The 24464-nt window shown below is 38.0% G+C and overlaps 1 protein-coding gene across 2 annotated transcripts in view; it reads right to left on the minus strand.

Annotated features, from left to right (window-relative positions):
* The window catches only part of LOC117415439 (cyclin-dependent kinase 17), a 77964-nt gene that overhangs the window by 25863 nt on the left and 27637 nt on the right, over positions 1-24464 (minus strand). For both annotated transcript variants that reach the window (XR_009329183.1, XM_034025783.3), the window contains exon 2: positions 11032-11180. Coding sequence is in view for 1 of the 2 variants with exons in the window: in XM_034025783.3 (XP_033881674.1) it covers positions 11032-11158 (127 nt within the window). In the remaining variant the exon portion in view is untranslated. The remainder of the gene's footprint in view (positions 1-11031; positions 11181-24464) is intronic.

Below are 24464 nucleotides of genomic sequence, written 5' to 3' on the forward strand. Positions count from 1 at the left end.
CCTCTACATTTCTGGTGAACTTTGTAATTATTTGAAACATTGTTTAAAAAAAAAAAGAGGAGTCACATGAATGCTATGGAAGAACTTGAACAAATATAAAGGTTATCAAATTCCAATGTGCCATTTCCCAAAAATATACCCTCAATAGCTCAGGCAGTCAGGTGTCACCACTGTGAAAGTAGATCACCAGGACCAATATTCACATTACATAGAAAGCAAGAGTGTCAGTAATATATCCCCCGCCATGACTGTAAATTCAACATCAGAGCTATCGGCACAATGAAAAGGTTGATGACTATGACACAGATCAGCAGTACTGTATTTCAGAATAGTATATAATTAGAATAAGCAATTAAATGTTTGAAAGTAGCAATTTGAAAAGTGATTCTCCAGCTATACAGTATGGAAAAAATGAAAGCGTGACATACAGATAGACAAATGTACGGACAGACAGACACCCCCGTATATCCCATGAATCTGATATTCAATAACTTATGCTAAATAATCGTAATACAAAAAGTTTCACAACAACTGGATAAGCGGCTCTCTAGATAAGTGTGAACTACGACTAGGGGTGTAAAGATACACTAATAACCTGACACAATAAATATCACGATATGATATGTATTACGATATACAGGTTACGATACAATATGTGTCACGATATACAGGTTGCGATACAATATGTATCACGATATACAGGTTGCGATACAATATGTATCACGATACATAATAGGATTAAATGATCATTTAATGATGGACCATTTTGTTAAGTCAAAAATTAAATGATAGGCAGAGTAGGTACTCATTATGGACTATAAAATGCACTTATTGTTCATTGAAGAACCATTTGGTGATCTGCATTGAGCGACGTTGTGCTTTTGTTCATGCATCACGATACAGACGATACATACCACTATTACCATACTATATATCATGTAAAGAAAGTATCGAGATTCATTGATGCAGGGGATTAAAAAACAAACCTAAAAAACACTGCTGTTAACAGTTTAAAGCAATAGCTGAATAATCTGATCTGTTACTATACAGAGATTGAAGTCTGATATTTCTATAATTTCTGCAAATCCTGAAGTTGTGTCTCAAATGATTTAGAGATATGGAAGTGCAGTAAAGATGTTTAATGAAATCAGTACCCAACAACTGTATCATTCTAAAAATGACAAACATCATACTGCTCTCGCCTAATTAAACAATTTAACGTTGGTTATGTGAGTAACACAAAAAAGACTGCTTTGTTAAAACTGGAATAGATTATAATAACTACTTTTAGGCTGTAAAAGGCAGTAGAAAAGTACAAAATACAGTATCTATGTTATTCTTTGTTAGCAGCAACTATTAGTGTCAACTGTCCACCCACAGAATGTGTCACCTTCAAAAGCATGCATTAGTATATAATTCGGTGAGCTGCGTTGGAAGGTTAACTCTGGACCAACAATTTCATTTAACCGTTATTTTACCAGATAAGAAGATTGAGAACAAATTCTCATTTATAACGACAACCTGGTCAACAGGCAAACATCACAGCAGCACAAAGGAAACAAATACAACATAGAAAAAAATGAATAAATAACACATTAACAAATACATACACATGTATCAGACAAGAGTGAATTCAGATTCTGAGTAAATAAAAAAACATCTCCGAAACAAAACTCTGTAGTTTTAATTTGATTTGAAATTCATTCCAGTCATAAGAAGCCGCAAACTGAAATGAATTACACCCCAAAATAGTGGACACTCTGGGAAGAATCAATCTAATCAATGAATCTGATCTTAAATTGTAAACTGAAGCAGAGAACTGTAATAGGTTGCACAGATATAGTGGGGTTTTCCCAATCAGGATTATATAAACTAACCTAAGCCAATGATCCAATCGCCTAGTGTGCAATGAAGGCCATTCAACCATAATATAAAGATCACAGTGATGAGTAAGATGAGAAGCATCAGTTATAAATCTTATAGCAGAATGGTATATAGCATCAAGCTTCCCCAAAGCAGCTTTCAAGGCCATCTTGTAGACAACATCACCATAATCCAGTACTGGAAGAACAGACATCTGGACTAGCGTATACCTAGCATAACATGTAAAACATGATTTATTGTGAATGAGGAAACTAATTATAGATTTAACTTTGGATTGAACCTTATCAGTATGGGTTTTAAAAGACAAAGCACTGTCCAGCAAAATGCCTAAATATTTATAAACTGCTACTTGCTCTAATTCAACCTTACTAGAAGTAAAAATTCTGCAACCACTATTAAGAGAAACTGTCGTATTTTTTCTATTAAAATGCATAAATTTAGTTCAGCAAATGGTGCAAGTCATAGAAGGCCTGTTGAATTTTATCAAAGCTAAGTTGCAAACCAACTGAATACAAAATGATGAAACATTGTATAAAATTATACTCACTTTGTCTAACTCGCTGTGAAAAATATTACTGATAAAAATGCTGAACTTAAAAGGGTACATAAGGACCTTTTTATTTTATTGTGTTACGTGCTCCCATGTGTTGCAACAACTGTTTATGCAAGGTGTGTGTATTGTTTTAATTTTTAACATTTTGACCACTTTAAACTTTTAATTTGTATTCCCTGCCTCAAGTTGGCTTCCCATGTACCCACATGGATCTATGAAAACTACATTTCCCATCATCCTCCTGCTCACTGGTAAATCCATCTGTTGTATGGGAAAATCTGCTACTGGAGGAGCAGCTGCATGTGTTACCAGCAAAGTATATGAATAGTACAATAAAACCTCAAGTGCTGATGTATTAATTGCACCTCATCTAGTAGACGTGCGTACAATATGTATTTCTGCCCAGTGTTGTAGAGCAGTAAGGGGTAGACAAACAGCCCCTTTTCATTCGGGCAGGCATAAAGTTTGCATACTGTGCAATGCTGTGCAAACACAATCCATGCACTTAAAATGATTATTCTAACTGTTATAAGAGATCCCTTTAACTTCAGGTCAGATGTAAATATTTAACACTGGTGTAAGTCATATCTTTTAAACTTAATAGATGATTTTTGATGCTACCCATTAGTAACAGTACAATAATATGTGAATTGACTCACAATCAATGTCTTATGAAACAGCTGCTTACTGAAATTTCTGTTAATTTACACTATGTAACTAAATATAAACCACTACCATGTGTGCTAGAACATAGGGTTTCTACTAGAATCCGTTTTTCTAATCAAATTCAGATAACTTTCATTTGATATATTATAAGGCTTGTAGGCAGCAAAAAATACTCATAAGCAACAACACACAGCTGAATTTCCCTTAAACACTGCTGCAGAGTAGGAATCTCTAGGAATACGTTGCATAGCAATAGAAGATAGGGACTTGCGTATCAGGCCCTCAACAAGTATTCAGTGTATGAATGTAAACCCGTCACCAAGTGGTAACACAACAGCTACGGGCCAATGTTAAATAAGCATGAGGCTGGTCTCAATTGTGACAAGTGTTTGTAGGTAGCACATACTCCATGAATAGTTCCCATACAAGTCCAGATAAAAGAGACCATTACGCACTGTGCTTTCGAATAACACATACCAGGCTGAGAAAATAATTAATTATTCAAGTCGTCTGGTTTTGCAACAAAACAAAATTCTATAAAAAGATACTCAGTTCAGCATTTATCAGCAATGTAAAATGTACCCAGTAGCTAACTAATAATTCTGGGCCATTATACAAATTGAGCAAAAATAATTAAAAGCAAGTTATCAGAATACAAGGATAACTGCTGTTGGCTCAGTGTTAATGAGATTGCTGCTTTCTATTAGCTGTCTCTCCAGTTCAATTATTGAACACTGCAGTAGATGCTTCATGTAATTGGCCTAAACTGTAGGAAAAAAATTGAACTGTTGTTTATTAATTTAATTAATTTACGTATTTAGTTACCTATGCACTACAGGCACCCCTCACCCCATTAACTACTGTACCCCTTGTTTTACTGTAAGGCTTTCTCAAACAGGAGATCTAGGGCTAAAGTGAGCTGTCTGGTGAGAATGCAGCAGTGTTGCAGACAGACGGAAGTCAGTTTCTCATGAAACCATTGTTTGTAAATACAAGAACCCTCTTTTTTAAAATTGACTATACTGTTAAGACAGCTCATAGACCTCCCATATGAAAAAAAACAAGGAAGGACTGCTGAAGGCATAAAGTGAAGGACAACAAAAAGAACCAGGGGAAACTACAAGAAGCAAGTCAAGACTATACATATTAAACTCTCTCATTCAGATTTAATGTGGAAATATTAGGAAAGGTTATTTATAGCTTTGGTGGACTATGGAGGACAGGCATCACTCAGGTCACAAACCTCAAAGAAAATGACTGCAGGGAACTTGTATTAATGCATTACGCAGACAGCAGCTGTGGTACTTCAGACAACTACAGAGCTATCTTAAAACCTCATTTCCATAACTCCACTAACAGTAGCCAGTGCCAGTAGCATGCTGCTCTAGCTGTCCATGAAATAAGCAGAACAGGTAGTGGTTTTGAGATTCCTGATTTTATCACCCAGATGCTGCACTTCAGTTTTCAAGGCGATCAGGCAATGTAATTCTCACCAATTAAAAATCTCAACAGGATATAAACTAACATGAACAGAAATCACATTGGCCCTCAGCAGTCATTTTTTTTGTTTCTATCAGAACCCGGTACAGTTAAAAAACTGGAATTTTTTTGCCAGTATAACTGATGCTGTAAATTTGGAAATGCAAAGAAGTCAGTAATTTGTGTCCCCAATGAAAACGTATTTCTGATTCGGTCAATTCATTGGGTGAGTTTTCCTTTCTATAAAAAAACTGGGCTCATGTCAATTTTAAGATAATAACTTTCAGAATCTAGCCCAGAGTTACTAGTTACAATAACTGTGTTTCTCAAAACAGAAAATCATCAGGATTTCATCTCTTAATTAGATGAAATGAACTATTTATAATTGGGAAACCTTGGAAGCTCTAGTAAATATATTTAGAAACAGCCACTGTACCACTTTGTTGGCTTTGTCTGTCAAAGCCGCTAAAGTGGGCGTGGAAACTTAAGATACAGTCGTGTCTATGACCCCATTCACACTGCTGGGCCAGCCCTGCCCCATATTTAGGACTGCAACCCAGTTCACATTTGCGTTTAAGGCACCTTTGCGCATTCACGTAGCTGACTGAAAAGCAGGCCTAAAATGTGGTTAAACTGCTTTTTTTTTTCATTGAATGACAGCCCGCACTCAGAGTGGAAGAGCTACCGGGATATACAGTAATCCTTTTGTAGCAGATGTTTTATTAAATTTTTTTTTCAATGCAGCACAGTAGCAATTTTATGGTATATATTAAAAAAAAAACATTTACTATTTTGACTTCCTGTTATGGTGTGTAACGGGGTGACGATCCGAGCTTCCCCCCACCCACAATCACATTATTCTCTCAAGAACACGAGAAGAAGCAACTTGCTAGTGTTGACAGGTATAAATATTTATTTTCGTAATGGATACGTCACTTGGATTGCAAATGACTATCAGGTTGTACACAATGACTGCCATTCACAAGACAAAGTCACGACTGACCTCCTAATAGTACTAATGCTCCCTCTTAAGGAAAGACACAGCATTAAATAATGTTAAATACATTACACATGTTCCTTCTCATTTATACTTGTTTAACCTGCATGAATACCGTCTTTGTTCTCTATTCTCTAGTCCCTAACCATTACCAGTAAAGACTGTACATTACCATTACCCCTTTTATTGGAAGATTACCGAACATATATATATAACAAAACCCTTGTCCCACATGTAAAACGGCAACTTTATTAAGTGCTGTAAATACAGCAATACACAGTCACATATCAAATACACTTTGCTCAACAACATGCACGATACAGAATAAACCACTGCTCTATTGTCAGTAGAATAACATTAACAATAATAAATCACAATAACAGGCATTGAAATATTAGTGAGGGTCTCGCCCTCACATGGTGCATCAACAATCTTAATATTTGTGGATGAGAACAGTATTTTATGTGTGTGTAAAAGCAAGCAGCTAAAATAAATTATCTGCATTTTAATGTAAAGACACACACTTCTGTAGCTATGTATATCGTTGCGTGCAAAACAAATGGTGGCTGAATATGCCAAGTAGCCATAACCATTACTGATCATCACCGAGATCCACAATCCTGCAGGTTTTATATTTATCGCTTAGTTACTAAATAACAGGAAGAAAATGTAATTGTGACAAATTAAGCATAATTATGAAAGCACTGCAGCTAATATTACGTGACAGAAACAACCTGAACGTTAACTGCTAGATTTTCTTTAAATTTAATATTTTTATAATTGTATGATGTAGAAATAATTACCATTCAATATTGATCCACTGCTGTCTTGCCTAACACAGATTCAGCTTTCTATTTACCTTTCGTGCACGCGTGGGAGTGTCTGCTGAGCTACGTAACCAACTTACTAATGCGATACGAAAAGCCGGCCCTAAATCTGCTTTGCATTCATACATATGTAAAGGTCAGCCCTGGTCCTGGATTGCCAGCCCTGGGCTGACTTTTCTTTGTTGGAGCATTCATATATAAGGAAAGGCGACCCTGGGCCACCTCAAATCGCAAGTGTGAACGGGGTCTATGATGACTCCAGAAAGCACTATGCCAATGAAAGTGTCAATATGACGTAAAATCAAAGCCAAACAGAGCAGAAATCAAACCGATGACCTTGAGGTGAATGCCCGTTTCCCATTGCCAGTCAACCATGAGATAGCCAGCCCCCATCTTCATTAGACAACTTAATTCTAGTTGACTCTGAATGGCAACTTCTCATCTACCTCTCACTGTAGTTAAGCTTTTGAAGTAACATTATGGTTCTTACCTGCCGCTGTTTATTATGCTGACTTGCAAACTTGCAGAGTCCTTTTTCCATTAAGCTATGCTATACGGTTCTCTGGATCAATCAAACTGCATCGACTGAGCACTTAGAACTGGAGGACCTTTTGCTGGTCCACATGGAATTGGCACAGCACTGGGTCTGACCTGCCCTCTGTATCAGATTTGCAGCATGCTATTCTCTCTGATGCCTGCAAGGAGTCAAGTGCAGCCGATTGCCACCACTGCCAGTTTGCAGGGCTTCATTTACTAAACATATTGGTTCATTTGAGTGCTCTATCATTCTGTGTTTCCTTTCATCTCGCTGTGGCTCCTCCACTCATCTAAACAGTGTTATTATTTGTCTTGTGTAATTGCTATCACAGGCTGCAGCTGCACGGCCCCATCCATTCTGCTTCCCCAATTTAACTGCCAGATAAAAGGTTAAGTGAGTCGGAAGCAATCAAGAGTGACACAAAAATTTGCATTTTACACCCAATGAACTCTATGAAGGAAACAAGCCAATGTAAATTGTGCAAAGTTTGTGTGGAAGTTAAAGACCCAATTAGTGTCTTACATAACTGATAAGGGTTATGGGCGGCAGGGTATTGTGTATTTTCCAATTGATAAAACGTCTCTCCCTTTCATGTATTTTAGTCTCACTTAACTGCTTAAGCGGTTTCTTTGTGTAGCTTACAGAAGTTATAATTGTAGAATGATTCCCAGTTTACTAAAAGTAGAATCACCACAGGTTGTTTCTCCGATTACTGCAACAATTACAACACTTTGTCATATCATAAGAACTTCTGTACCCAACAGGCAAGCTTCCCTGGCCTTTGACACAAGACTGTCATTTTAGATTGAGTGCCAGATTTGATTGACACAAGGTTCAGAAAGCATGTATCGCATCCCATTGACTGAAAAACACTTATATGTGTGTGTGTGTGTGCGTACCTAGATAGTCGTACTCATGATCATGTTTGTTCAGTAGATTTCACACTCTGAAAATGACCTTTTCTCTATTCCAAAATAACACTGTAGCTTTGTTTAACTTCCACTATTCAGCCAGTGTTGTGTTGTACGACTCCATCTCCTGGGGTGCTGTATTCCAATAGAATGTAAGGAGACTGGATGAGCACCACATTTCCTAATTATCCAAGATAGCTCCATTTGCCAATGTAAAACAAAGCTCAGGGGATTCAAATCCTTCCAAATATACCAGTAAATAATGAACTGTCTAAAACACACTGTACACCAGTACTTACAGAACAAAACTTTTGGGGAATCACTGTACAATACTGCACTGACCTCATCTGCATACATGCAGGCTCCTGTCATTAAGCCACAGTATTCATGACCAGAGAAATCAGAGAGCATCCGCTTTCACTGGGCTGTAAATGCCATCTGAGCCATCCTCCTAATCAGAACCTGGCTCAGAAAAAAACGCAGGGCCTTGATGTTGGACTTTTTGTATTGCATGGTTTTCCAAACCAGCACATCTTTAGATCTCCCAGGATTTAATATTGGTCTCCTTTGGAGACACTCTAATTGCCTTCATGGTTCACTTCAACACCAGCATTAGGATCTATGTAATGTGACAGCTATTACAGTGAGAAAGGGCTGCCCCATTTTCCGTTGCATTAGGCGTGCTGCATGAGCATGACATATTGGCCCTGATGAAAGATATATTTCACAGTCTCAACAGGGGTCTGTTTGATTTGCAGTGGAGAGCCTGAAATCTCAGCCTAATGCTAAATGCTTAGTCTGCAGCCAAGACCTGCATTCTGTAGTTGCCTATCACACAGAAAACAACCCACTGGGTGCAAGCATTTACCTTGCCTCTGCATACACAAGAGTGCTCCCAGACCAGTGGTGTGTAGTGAAGCCACTTTAAAAAGTAATATAAAACAGGAAAACTAGAACTTTGTTCTGAGAGCTGGTGCATGCATGTTGTTTATGTTTGCTTTAAAATTCTCAGCTGGATATGTATGCAAGTCATGGTCAATAAATAATTTAACAAGTCTGAAAGGTGAAAGGGTCTCTATGGTACAGGGAGTATTTACAAAAACAAATTAGAAAACAAGGAACTTTTACTATTACTAAAAAAAAAAACATGCCAAAATGCCAACTTTGGTCCCTGTTCACAAAGTCCTGAGTTACTATTCACGGAACTCTGCCATGCTGGTGTTGGATTTTGAAAAGCTTTGTGAATAGGGCGTATAGTACTCATGATGCAAAGTGTAACTCTTATATTCACAAACAGAACTTTGCCATATTTTTCATTATTAAAAAGTACTTATTGGTGCCAAGATGTAGAGGCAACTTTATAGTTCCAGAATTCAAGCTTTCAGCTGACTGAGGCATGCAGTCTTGGGTGTTTTCCTTTGTAGATGATGAGGGGGAATCTTAAAGCTCTGCCCTCACTTGAGTACAAAGATGCAATGTATAATTTGAATAAAATATCTACAAACATTGAGGTGTCATACAACAATCCTTTAAATACAAAGCTGAAAGTAGATTAATAACAAGCTAGGTCTAAGATGATGGCTTTGGGACTGGTTAGTTCTATCTGGGTTAGAAAATAACCAAAATAAAACAGTAAGGCAATACCTACATCTATTGCTGGAAAACTGACTCCCACCATGTGGCGGAGTGTCCCGCCCCTATTTATTATTATTTGTATTTTTGTTTGCGGCGCGGGTAAAAGCGCCGCGTCTTTTATTATTATTTAAAAACCCCGTGAGGATGCATGGCTGATCAGCTACTGATTATTTCAGTAGCTGACAGTCATGCATCCTTACCAAACGCGTGCAGACTCTGGCCGGGGGATAATAAGATAATTACCAACTAGTTAATCCCTCGGCCAGAGTATATAAACCTGCAGCTCTCTGCACTTGATGTTGGGGTGTTGGAGTAGAGAGTACGGGGAGCGGAGAGAAGGTATAACATTTAAAAAAACAATTGCTAATACGTGCTGGATTATCCAGCACGGCACTTACTTGTTTGTTTATTTATTCGTTTGGCCCTCGTGCCCTTTTGTTTGTATTTTGTTTAAATCTTTTGTTTGTTTGTTATTAAATACGCTGAGTGCTTTTGCACTCAGTTTCACCCGCCCATCCACTGTTTGGAGTCAGTTACTTCCTGGTCCGTGACGTCATCCACCACACCACTGCGAGCCAGACTGTCACACACCAAAAGCAGCATAAGCCTTGAAAACAGTCTGCTGAATTGCAACACTGCTAACCCCACAGCATTAGGAAGATAATATATACCTGCTTCACAATCAATTCTTCTGAGGACCAGCTATTACCCATTTATATTCCTAACCCAAAATCTTATCTACACTACTTCTATTCCTAAACCATCAACAAGTTTGCTGTAATACAGACGACTTTAAAAAGAAAGACACATATTTAAACTGTCTGCAGCAAAACTGCCTGTTTTCTGCTGGTCTATAAAACTCTAAACAAACAAATCACGTTATTTGTATATTTATGTCTGAGAACAGCTACCACTCTCAACAGCAAACCGTTACTTGCTTTGAAACACCTATAAAAAAAGAGCCATGAATGGTGATGTGGCGTTAAGGTCACGTAATAAAAGGACCTCTGGTGTTTAGACTGGGACACTTATTGGGCAGTGTTTTGAGAGAGCTGGGGTACTATTCTGAGCTGTTGAGATCTTGTGTAATTAATTTGACATTAATTTCAGGTAAAGGCAAAGCAATCTTGCAGAAAATTATTTTCAAAATATTAGGTACAGTAAAATCAAGGAAATTAAATGAACTCACAGAAGTGAGGTAAAAGCAAGGCCTCTTTTTTTAAAGGACTGGCTATGTTTGATTTGTCCGGAAGTACCTCACTCTCAATATTAAACGATTATATGATGACCGAAGCATCTTGATGTAATACTTTTAGAACTAACTGTCTGTTTCTGACCTCCTGGGTGCAACAGGGTAAATTATTATTATTTGTTTATTTAGCAGAAGCCTTTATCCAAGACGACTTAGAGACTAAATCAATTCAGCCACCGTGTCCTACATTTGGTCTTCTAACTGACTCCCAACAAGGGTGCCTGATGTGACAAATCCCTCACCAACACAAGAATCCCATGGGAGTTGAAGCGATCACACTGAGGCTCACCATTATCTTTGCTGCTGTTCTCTTCCACAGTCATTTGCTCGGCCAGCTCAGACAGCGACTCGTCGATGGTCTGGCTCCCGCGCAGGGTGAGTGAAAGCCGCCGTTTGAACTTCTTCATCTTTTCCATTAAACACTCCTCTCACAGAAGCCTGCAAATCAAGCACATTTACAACATGAGCACTAAAAAGCATGACTGAGGGTGAGCACAGCAGAGGCTCAATATCAGTCTGCTGTTCTCAACTGAAGTTTGAAGAACCCACGCAATTTCAGAAGCAACTCTCTCTAAAGATAACAAAATAATGAAAATAAAATGTCCATGGCTGGACTGGAATTAAATTAAAATAAAAGTGAAGGACAGTAGAGTTTCCCCAGTGGTTTGAACTGAAGGAATTAACGTACAGTGTACTGTATAATTAGGGTTTCTGTTTTTCGGTTTTTATTAATTGTATTTTTCGGTGCTTATTTTTAGCTATTTTCGAGTTATGTAAATCAGGTTTTTTCGGGGCTTTTGTTTTCAATAAACTGTTGGAAATTAGTGTTTTCAGTTACTTTCTAAAATGCTTGAGCGTTTTTTTTCTGTCAAAATATGTATTGTAGTAACTCGACAGTACTTGCACACTTAAGTTGTACCTTCTTTCCTTTGCTGGAATTATATGCCTTGTATAAATCACAGATTGCAAGGAAGATACAATTGTAATGCATGTAATTGAATGCAATTTAAAATGTCTATCCCTCCTCATCCTACTCTCTATCCTGCTCTGCAGGATGTGGGCCAGCCACAAAGTGTTTGCACACATGTTCACACCATAACAATTCTCTGACAAAGTTGTCCAAATTTCACAGTGCAATCTCCACCCCAACTCAAGTCTGAAAGCCCTACATTTATTTTCCTTTCCTACAAACTTGTAACTTAACAGCTTGTAACAGGTGCTAAAGCCCTATGTGCTTTTAGAGGCTTTGTAAATTACATTACATAATTATACATTTACAGTATTTGCTGTTATGCATTGAATATTTTAATGCATCTATTCTTTTAAGCAAACATCTTATACTATATGACTTTGGTTATAGGATACTAGGCTGTACATTTGTTTTGTGGGGGAGATTTTCAAAGCTCGCCTTTCTTTTAATATTACTAATTTTCTGCATAGTAGCCTCTTGTGCTATATTTATTGATTTGGTTTTCTAATCACTTGCTTCAAATCATTATTTCATCAACATCCGGCAATCCAAATGATTTTAATTAACTTACTGTAGCTACCGGAACATTTTAAAAGGACAGTATGTTCTTTATCAAGGAGACATAATGAGGACACAGCTTCCTTCTTGCTGGCACTTAATTGGCATGATGGATCAACAATTGCAAACAGTGGCTCAGCACTCTAAAGAACTGGGTACAGCAGTCCTGGTGAGGGGGCAGCTTAGGAAGACCAAGATTTTGAGATTCAAGAACAGTTTGTAGTAAAATGTAATTAATAAATAGTGCCGACACCGAGACACAATCATTGATTTTTCTTTGTGCTAGACTTTCATTATTAGATAAGCTACTGTAGTACTGCAGAGTAAAATAAAACGTATACCCAACCTTACCCATGCAAAATAGAGAAGTTCACATGAAAAAATAGTGTGAAAGCCTGATGGGGTGCAATACAGTACAGGATTGGCTACAGTGTCACCCATCCATCTTAAAATGAAAATTAAATGAATCATTTGCTGCAAATGCCCTCAACTGCCATTAAAGTAATACACACCTACTGTAACACTATGGGCAACGCTCAGAAACAGGAAACACCTTGAGAGAACATTGTCCTGAAACAAACTCCTAACCAGTGAGCAATTTCCCACCGCATTGTGTCCAGCTGCTTTGCACTCCCACAGCCAGCTTCAGCAGGGAGCAGTACAACCTGACCTTCTTAGTCAAGTGTAAAAACAATTGCATATTGTGACCCACAGATAACATTTAATAAACCTTGCTGGCACAATACATCTACCGATGAGATTACACAGTCAGATAACTAGTGGCACTGTGATTACTGTACTGTGGAGTTGAGCAACCTGTAATTTACCAGATTTGTACTCTTCCAAGGTTTTTTTGAGAACGTCACACTGAACTGTAAATACAACATTCCTTGCAATGTGTCAAATGTACAGTATATTTTGTTGGTTCTTAAACATAAAACTGCCAACCATTTTCTTCAAATGAATAGGTCACTAGAGTTATACTAGGATTCATCTTTCTGCTATCTAGTGTCTGATACATACCGCCGAAGGCCAGGCAGAAGATTACAAATAATGAGCCAAGTTGTTTATATTTGTGATTTAATGTGGTCTCAAACCTGTCAAACTAGATTGCAGGTGTCTGAGCAGACATAAAACAATGACAAGAATCTGGCGAGTTCTGGACGTCACTGCACAATGACAGTGAAATCCAAAGGATGCACAACTGGGGCTTGAGATGCTCAGCGCTGATTAAGCCTGCAAATGCTGTTGAACCTGCAACTGGCACAGACAGGCACAGCTCTGGCTCACCTCACAGCTGTTCATGTCCTGCCTCTCTCAGCAACTGTACTGTAGCTGCAGAAATGTTGACACAGCCTATGGTTGTAAAAAGGAATTGTTCAGAATAGTTCTATATGTGAATGAGTTAATTACTCATTCATCCTTCATGGTATACATGCTATTAACATTGTTACATTGCTCCCAACTCAGCTGGCAGAAGGAATATATTTAGATATAATTTAAACATTTTGAATTTAAGATGCTCTCGAATTTAAGAAGCAGTCCAAATTTACTACCCTCAATTTGAGGGAAAAATAAAACATCAACACTCCACGGCATCAGGCAACATGTAACCCAGCAACTAGGGCTGCAACAAAAGGTACTTTTTGACATTCGAAGGTTCGGAACACATTACCGAAGTAAGGTTCGAACCTTCGATGGCACTAACTTGCATAATTTACTGGTGACGTAACCACAGCTACTTGTTTATATTTACGACTACTACTACGACGACAACGACGATTACTACTACTACTACAAATAATAATATGAACTTACGATTGTGACCCCAGAGATTGAATGTGCCTCCATGATACATCAACAGTCGCTTGCACAGTTTGCATAAAAAAATTTTTTTGGTCATCTGGGCATTTAAAAAAAAAAAATCCCAAACAGCAGAGGGGTTTGAGACATTTCTTTCAATGCAGCTTACACTATCGCTTTGCTGTCGAGATGGTGAATGAAGAAATTTGCCTCTGGTTAACACGGGCTGGAGGGGGGAGGGACAGACGGTGCTCAGTTTTTTTGAAATTTAAATTATTAGTGTTAGCATTTATTTTGTACGTTTCAAAACACACTCTACCATAGCACTTCTTTTACACTGTCTTGTACACTAGGTATTCAGTACATATTTTACTGAAGCACTACAACCACTATAGCTACCCCCCAGTGCTTTGGATAATATACACTGCTCCATACACACAGCAGTGGCACATAGAGTTGCTACATATAAAGATTTGGTTAGATTTTAATACAACAACTTGTGTAAGTAATATGCATTATACAAATAAAATCGAATTTTGCATGTGAGTGACATTTAATGTGTGATTTATAGTATTTCACACATTGTAAAACAATTTCTATTAACAGAAAAATTCAAATTCCTGGCTAGCGAATAAACCTTCAAACCTTCTAATACAGCCCTACCCACAACCACAACAGCATTGAACTGTGGTATTGCTTGTCATGTCGAAAAATACGGCGGTCTGATCAACATTTCCGATCTGTCCAAGCTGGTACTGTTTGTTAGAAATGCTGAAATTGTAAACGTTTCTGTTGGAATTCCTCAGAAAGCTTGGTTTGTCTTTTCTCACCAGTAAGTCACGTTGCTGCTTCTGTATTTGGATAGTCACGTCTTTTGTTGGCGATTTTAATGCATGCATCACTTTATTGTACTCAAATGTAAAACGCAGGCTATTTTTGAAAAGGTTAAAGCAGTGCGTCTTAAATTCGGAGAATACGGTACCTTACACCCAACCACTGTTGCTGTACTGTACACCTGTGTTGGTATACCCTGTTCTGGAGAATGCAGTATACATTTAATGTGCAGGTAAAAAATGCAAACAGCAGGTACCTTTGCTTTCAACCATTCTGAAATGTTTATCAGCGTTTTAAAATCTAACTTCAGCCCACAAACAGTGTTTCCAAAAGAATATATTTTTAACCACAACATTGAAAATTAACAATATTCCTAAACCGCAGCTAATGAGCAGATTTGAGTAGCAGCCACTCATTTCCGCTTCCCTTTCTGAAAGTCGTCAGCAAGGTTTTAATTAGCTCCGTTGAAACCAAGGGCACCATCTGTTCGACACAGGCAGCTGCCTGCAAGCTGTCAGAGCTGCAGGTCTGAGCACTCCTTCTCAGTGGGGAAGATGGCCTGTAATGATCAGCTGAAAACAACTCGAAATTCCTTTTCCTTTATCAGATACACTAGTCTAAGCGCAGTAGCCATGATGTTATTAACTTTAAATTTCCAAATTAACTGGTATATGAACAAATCAAATGGGTCAGTGAGGGAGATTGTAGGTCATAGGGTCAGAACATGGTGGGAAAATGTGCTGTGTCCCAATTATTATTATTATTTATTTCTTAGCAGACGCCCTTATCCAGGGCGACTTACAATTGTTACAAGATATCACATTATTTTTACATACAATTACCCATTTATACAGTTGGGTTTTTACTGGAGCAATCTAGGTAAAGTACCGTGCTCAAGGGTACAGCAGCAGTGTCCTCCACCGGGGATTGAACCCACGACCCTCCGGTCAAGAGTCCAGAGCCCTAACCACTACTCCACACTGCTGCCCTCAAACTATATGTATTATGTGCTAAATATTCTTCAATTTGAAGCACACTCTTGGCAAAGCAATGTACTACTCAGTCACATGGTTCTGGCATTACAGCTGGCAAATCTCTTATTCCATATATTCTAATTTCCTAGTTCTTACAAAGAATACAATGCTTTCTCAATTGTTCATTACAAAAATGGCTTTCCAATTAGGAGATGAAGCGCTCATAGCAATGTTTGAATGCACAAAAACAAACTGTGTCCTATACAATGAATACTAACTTGACATTTGCTTTGCCTGTATCCCATGTCCTAAGCCAGCTGCATCCCAAGACTCCTACACGATTGAGCAGTAGCATCCAGATGTAGAGTACTCACTACCACCTAAATACTGTGCAATTAAAAATCTCTCTCAGCTCCTTCACAGCTGTAGTTTAGCTGGTAACTAAATGGTTCTGTTAGACAAGGTACTATACATGCATACGTAAGCCTATACTGTAGTTCTATTCAGACTTTTCCCCACCAAGGTTTTCAGTGCTGCCACCCATAGCAAAGGCTGCAAATATACAATTTCTTTATGTATTTTCTTCAAACACAAGCGTTTCGTGTTATTTAAACATCAAACTGTTCAAATAACGTACCTGTCATTTCTCTTTTCATAGTTAACACCCTGACAGCTTTTTACACTTAGAACTTTAGTCTGTTTCAAAGCTTTTATCAAAATGTCCACTCTAGTTGACTGATAGTATAAGGATATTAACCACATTGTCAAACAGGTAACACAGCAATAAAGATCCATGATGTGTAATGTTCCGCGTTTTCGTTTTTTATCTTTAAAAAAGATTTCTGGGAATTTTTGGGTGTTTATTTTACACATTAAAATAGGGATGAAATCGGTAAAATATTGTTTTAAATTTAAACCGATAAAAATCGGGGGGGAATCTCAGTATACACACACTTTACATGTGGAATATGATGTGTAGCAGTTCTGGTTTCTGATTAATAATGTCCCTGGCACGTATGATGAAGCCGAATCTGTGCAAGTTGAAGCCACATTTTCCCAAGTTAGCGGGGCAATCACTGTGCTGACAGAAATAGTATCTACAGATGGTATGAACATGACATCAGCACAAAACAAGCCAGGTTTATTTGCCTTGAAATTATAAAAAAGAAAAAAAAAAATTGACAGAACTGGGTGGTGCAAGCCATCGGGAGACAGGTCAAAAATCACACTGGACATTTCCATTAATGCATATAAGTTTACCAACTAAAGCATCACCATTTTCTGTCAAATATTTAAGATTAAGATTGTCGGCTTAGGCAGTGTTTAACTGATGGACAGACAGTACTGTCACACAAAGTCACCAATACATACATCTGCAATAAACAGTGGCTGTCCGGCAAAGCACAACGCTCTGACAAACTCATTAACACAGTCATTCTGTGCTCTCGTTTTATTAAAGCGTGTGTAAAAGCCACATAAATGGATTGCTTATCTCAGTTCACTTTCTTGTTTTAGTTTAATGTGTCTTATTTTTCAGTATGTTCTTTTATTGTCAGCGCGAACATGTGCCTCAATGCAGCAGTATTTGCAGCGCTATGCATCCTCTGCCTCACCTGACCCACTTCTGCTATTTTTGCTTTTTGTATACTTCGAAACATTTGTTTTCTTTTGAATATTCATAAACTGATTTACGTTTTCTCCCCATTCCTCATCCTCTATTATATTTTCGTGTAAGTATTTCAATTTAGTTTTTGATCAAGCTAGTAGTTATTATGCCCAGCAATTGCCACAATAATCAGACTTTGAGTGGCCAACATAATCAGGTGATAGTGTTTGTGAAGTGACAGAGAACCTGATCTGTCCTCTGATGTCTACGTCTGCTGATTAGAACTAGAATACATAGGGCTGAATGTCTGAGTCAAAATAAAACAACATTTTGATCAAAATGTTGAGTATTTCCTATAAAATAGTAGTGGGAAAATATGGAAAAATACTGTCATTTTTCAGTAAAATTCGGAATAAAAACGCAAAACACTAATGATGTGGTATGGGATTTAAAAAAAAAAAAAAAAAAAAAAAATCTAAAATCGCTCTACCTGCACTGATTTAGAGGAAAGATCTCAAACCCCAGTGCACTAGAGCAGCCATTTTGTAAAGAACTTTGAAACAGACTTTAAAGTTATACGTGTAAAAAGTTGTCAAGATGTTAACAATGAAAAGAAATTACAGGTATGTTATTTAAACAGTTGTAGCAACACGTGGGAATGTATAATGTTATATTTTTCAGAATCCCGCTACTTACTCTTTAACCTCTCTACAGTTCTTTTTCACCACGTAAAACCCTGCATCCTCTTGGAGAGTAGCTCATGTTTAGTGCAGTATGTGGTCCCTGTAGTCACAAAATAAAGCTGCGAAAACAGCTGCTTTTGAACAAGCCACCAAAATCTGTTAATAAAAGTGAAATACCATTGGCTAGTTAATGTGTCTGTCACATTTTGTGCTTTCCTCTTAATCTATAGTGCATTACTTAAAAGCAAAACCTTGAGGTCTTGACAGTTTACAAATTCAACAGTAATTACAGCTGAAGGCTCTTCAAACAGTCTTCATTGAAGGCATCTGATGGCTTTTTATGCAAAGCTATATAAAAATACTATCAGCGACCCTGTCACCACATAAATGCTTCAAGGTCAGTACGGTACCAAAACAGCACTGATGAAGGAATTGAAGTGTTGTTGTTACGTCAAGAAAAATTCAACAGAAGGACCGACAGTGATGTTTTTATGTTACTGAACCCTACTGCATCCTCAAGTGGACAAACCCCTCTTTCTCTTAATATAAACCAGGTGAAGGGCCCCTTGTGCATCCCAAGCTTGTTTTGCAGATGTAGTTTATTACTCTCTTTTTTGTACATTCTGTTCTACCTTTCCAGTTCAAATGTGTCAAGTAGAAGCGTGTAATCCAAACAAGACAGACAGCTGAATCAAGAACAAACCAGCATTCTTGAGAAAATAACCAAATGTGCATACGGTACTTTGCTGGAACAAATTAAATGTTGATTAGCCTGCTTTTTGCATAGTAAGGGATCTTCAACAATTAATTTTTCTTGACATACACAACATTTTTTGGGCACCATTTTCTAGAGGAGTGTGGGGGGGGGGGGGGTCGTAAAACTGATGAAAGCAGGCAGTTTCCCCAGAAATACTGGGTAAAATGCAACTTCTGGCTCGGTTAACAAGCTCCGAAACACCAGACCTGGACTGGAGGCTGCAATGAACACCTACTCCCATGAACACAACTACAACTCTGCATTTTCATTTCCTCTCATTTCAATTTCCTGGTCAGCAAGCAAATGTTTTTGGAAGCAAGCAAATGTCTTTTGGATCAAGTCCTGTTTGAGTCCAACGATCATCACAAATACAGAGGCAGACCCATTCTGACATGGGTTTAAATGGGAGCTATCCAAAACAACGCTTCAATCAAGGCTTGTATGAAATGCTGACTGGTTTGTTTAACTGGTTTCACCGACATCTAAAAGTAACAAACAAATGACAGTAAAAGTCCATTGCACTTTTTTTTTTTTTTTTTTGCTTGTTTGCATTAGAAAATGACAGACCATTGTCCATCCCTCTCTTGTACTACATCTCTACACAATGGAAATTACTTATCAAGTGTGCTTTCGTGTGTGAAACTTGCAATAAAATGACACCTGGTCATGTGCTTCTTTGATTCTCTGTCTCTTTTATATCAGGTCTGAATTACCTTTTATATTATTAAACTCAATTGCACTACCTAAAAAGAGACAGCACCCCTGCCCCCACTGTACAACCCTGTCGTCCACAAAAGGTACATGCCTTTAAAAGATGCTCTTTCAATCAAAGGCTTGGCTTCAGTTACTCTGGCTTTTATCTCTGCAGACATATCATTTTCTCTTTCATGCTGTCAGAAAAGGGCAATAAATCACACCTTGTGCTCTGGGGTTGAAGACAAGATACCCAAACCATTACATATTTTACTGCGCCGTTTCCATTTTTGAATTAAAGGGAACTTCTAGCATCAGATGACTATTTTCTTAGAAGTGACACTTGTATTTTAGGTCAAAACAATAAACTATTTAATAATCTTGACAACAACATTTCAGACAAAGTCTTTCCTCCTTAAGAAACTGAGCCCTTTGTAACATACGTTTTTTTAATAAATAACAACAAGAAACCAACAACAAGCACCACAAGCCATACGTCACCATGGCAACATGAGCCAAGGTGGTCCCCGGGGCCTGCTTCGTAGTTGTCACGATCTGGCAGTTTCATCAAAAACTCATGAATATGGATCGCTCCTATACCTGGCGGCATCAGAACCCAAGAAACAATTAAACTAAACTCTGAGCTGTCATTTTTCTCTAAACATTTTAACACCACTGAGTTTTTTTTTTCTTTTGCACTATACATTTACATGAACAAATAAAATGGAACTCTGACAAATCGAAATGCTGCAGTCACGTACTGTATACGCTGCACAAGGTTTTACTACAGCAATGAGAGGGGTCTAATCTGAGGGTACTCCACAGCTAGCAGCTTATGGAGCCTTTTAATAATGAATAAAGGAGGAAGGGAGCTACTGCAGATCCCAGCAAGGCTGTCAGTGCAGTGGGGAAGCCGTTTTAAATCAAACCATATTCCTTGCCCAGATCCTAGGCTCCGATGCACCAAAATGGTAATAATAATAATAATAATAAAGCTTATATACCAAATTCCTCACATCATTGGCATTCCATCAGCTTCCATTACTGCTGTAGTCTCTAATGAGTCAGCATGTGCTGCTGCAGTACAACTGCCTATTACAACTGTACCGGCAGGAGGGACCATTTTATAAAACCACAACATTATAAAACATCACCCAAGGCTACTACAGACTCCCATGCCTGACCCTGGAATTAGGTACATCCGTGTCAAATGTGGACTCCAACTTTGAGCTTACAGTAAAATCATGCAGTATGCCCTACATACTTTTAACCACAGTAGGGCACATGTCGAGAGATTCCTTGGCCCAAGGCCAGTGGGACAGCTGGGATTTAAACACAAAAGGACCTTGTACAGTAGCTCTCAGTCCTTTACTCCAGCCACATACAGCTTCCCTAGGTATGACTAACACCTTTAATGCAATTCTGTACATAAAGGTATCAAAAGTGTAAATTGGGTGAGTTTCATACTTCAAGAATTAAAATAAATACATAAATAAATAAATAAAATAAATAAATAAATAAAATAAAGTTAAAGTTTCCAGATATAATACAACCCTGACCTCATTTTTGGTGACTGCAGTAATTAATTTCATGACACCTGACAAAGTGAAGCATGGTGCTATACAAGATTGCTGGTATTCTGAATTACATTTATTTTAAAAAATCAATACTAATGCTTTCCAGAACAACATAATGCGAGTGCAGCCAACCTGCCCCACCTCTGAGATAATATCACAAGCCCATCTGGATTGGTCTGCAACACATTACACTATAGTACTCAGCGAGGCTGCTGAAGGAGAGACCCTCAATTATTCATGGTCAGCTTTATCAAGTGTGACCCTGGTTCAGTTCCTGAGAGGAAAAGCTAAACACATTTCACCTGCCTTTTTCATCTTATTTAAATCAAATCTCTCGGTCACAGACAAATTAAACAGTATACTGATAAACAGGAAGAAGCACATAACATACAAAATTCTAGACAGGATTCTAGACTCTGGGACTAAAGTACCACAATAGAACACAACATTTATAAAACCCAAGTTATTTTTTAAAGGGGTCAACTGTCACTTTCACTTAAGTACAGTAAATAATAGTTTACCTTGATTAGCTGCTCCAGGGAACTTACCCCAGAGGCCAACATCATTCAAACCAATGTTTTTGTGGTGGTGGTGGTGTCATACCTCTGTTTAAAGTCTGGGAGGTTAAAACATACTCTTCAATGTTAAAAAAAAAAAAAAAAAAAAAAAAAAAGCTGTGATGTTTGTCTCTTGTTTGTGTTCAAGTAACACTCCCATGTATATTTTTCCAAGGAAATCAAAATACAGGGAGGAAGGGAATAAAAACAAACCACTTAATACTGTATAACATGTGACCCTGACGTAAGTGGTATGTTATTATTTACAACACTACTGCCTCATTGCCCGAGACCTGCGTCCACGTCATAAGAATAACCATGGTTAGAACAATAACACATTTGTAAGGTTTCATGTAATCAAAACAATCAGCAATACACAGTACATGCAGCATCAATACAGCAAATCTAATTATGTTCTCTATAACGGCCCATCTTTTCTTTTAAGACAGCTCCTTGTTACAAACCAACTGCCAACTGAGCATCCTAAATCAAAGTCTGCGTGATCTACTGTCTCCCCATCATTAAAATGAATTGACAGAGGGAGATGCAGCCTTCATATACCACATTTAAGGTGTTTATTTTCTGTTTGTCTAAACCCTATGCAAAGTCCCCCCCCCCCCCCCCATTATTATTATTATTATTATTATTAATTAGATTCATCAAAAAAGATGTCCAGCCTGCACACATGCACACCATGATTCAGTACAATCCTGCTTGCAGCTGGACTGCTCTGTGGCTCAATGAAATGTGACTTGCCCTCTGGGTCACATACTTAAAATCAATCAGGGACAGATTGAGCTACAACTCTTCATTTCCTTTTTGGGCCATGGTAATTGGATCTCATTTTTCAGTTGATATACAGTAGAAGTCGTCCTGTGTGACGACTATACGTACTAAGATTTTATGTGAGCATCTTAGAAGACTAGGACTCCCTTTGCTATTGCGAAAGACAGACAAAATGATAACCCTAACTACAAAAGGTAATGCAGTATCCAACACTTAATTGACGATGCCTCATCAAGCCAGCCTGGGCATGTTGAAGCGTGGGGGCAACCGATACACTAATAGCAGGAAAAGGAAATGAAGTATGGCATGCTCAGCCAAATGCACCAGAAACCAAAACACCCAATACTACCTCTCAGCTGGCTGCTTGGGACATGAGGTAGGCTGACTCACAGCCTTCCTTAGATCATCAGTTCCAGTGGGCCTACGTTTACAGTTTTGTGAGACCCCTCAAATGAATGGAAAACAGCAACAGACCGTATCAATGACTTTGAAGTGATACTGTAATTAATGTTTTTTGAAGGAAACCATGTCCATTTACCAATCAGAATGCACTGCTTTACAGAACTGTGACAACTGCATTGTGCAACCGGGTGTGTAATGAGGCTGAGTGATGTCTGTAGCATTTGTTTCACAAGAGTATCACAGAAAAACTCCAGATAAAATAAGGCTCCTGTCTCAACTTGTTAAAATCAGAAGCATTCGAGATCAGCATAATTTCAACTCCCCTTTGACATGACCCAAGAAAGCAAAACCGCTACTTCCTCTCAAAGAAACTGAACTCAATGTGCAATATTTTTAAAGTGTTTCACCAATCTTAAATTAACTCCTATTTTTAAAAGGTAAAACACCTGTTAAATTTGACAAAACTGGAATCAAAAAACTAAAGTAACATAACCCAAGTTCTGTTAAGCACAGTCAGTGTGTGTTTATCATTTTGTAACATTAACATGATTTTTTTTCTCCTTTAAAAAAAAAAGGGGGGGGGGGGGAGTTAAAGAATGGAGGAAATGCTTTGTAAATATAGCCCAGACACTTAATTTCACAAATCCCACTGTGAGTAGCTCCACCTGTCTGGGGGGATGGGATTGCCCTGACTATTTATCAAGGGCTCGTGTCACTAGCAATAATTGTTCATGGCATCACCAACAACTTTAAAACACTCAATCAAATACAGGAAAAAATAAAGAAACACGATTAAACTAAGTAATTTGTTATATAGTTTATAATGATTGCTTGAATGAAAGCCTAGCAGTTCATTCTAACCTTGCAAAATCTCAGCATTTCAGTTCTTCAAAATATTACGAGGATCAACTTTCCCAATCCAGATAACACAATTTCTCCCTGCAGTCAGTTCTGCTCAAGATGACTTTAGTAATCCCAGTGCATCCCTTCAAACAGCAGCAGTCAGTGTGACCCAAGGATTCAGTGGCATCCTGCCACCTCATCTTCACTATACGGTATAGTACCAGATGGGCATACAAAATTCACATTTTCAGGAAGACTTGGTCCTTTCAGTTTAAACAGAAAATATAACAAATTGCATAAACATTTTACAAAAGTAATGAGATGTTACATGATTTATACAGAATTAAGAAAGCCACGAAGAGCTATTAAAACAAGGTTTTATTAATCCAAGACAGCCAAAACTGTTTGATGCTATTCAAGGTGAGCACGGTACAGTATGTTGCAGAGGAGAATGCCAGTAACAATGTAGTAACCAGACAGGATTTTGCTGCTACGGTACTGGATTAAGTTAACCATTTTAAAAGAAATCAGCAAAGGCAATTACAGTATGGCACAGTACATAATAGGTTTGCATAATTATCGTTTGATTTGCTAATTAATCCCAGAATCAAGCCTAGCGCATTAAAGTGCAGAGATGACATTACCAGTATTTAAATGTAACCGTGCTTGGCTTGTATTT

Source organism: Acipenser ruthenus, chromosome 7 (assembly GCF_902713425.1).
Source record: "Acipenser ruthenus chromosome 7, fAciRut3.2 maternal haplotype, whole genome shotgun sequence".
NCBI lineage: Eukaryota > Metazoa > Chordata > Actinopteri > Acipenseriformes > Acipenseridae > Acipenser > Acipenser ruthenus.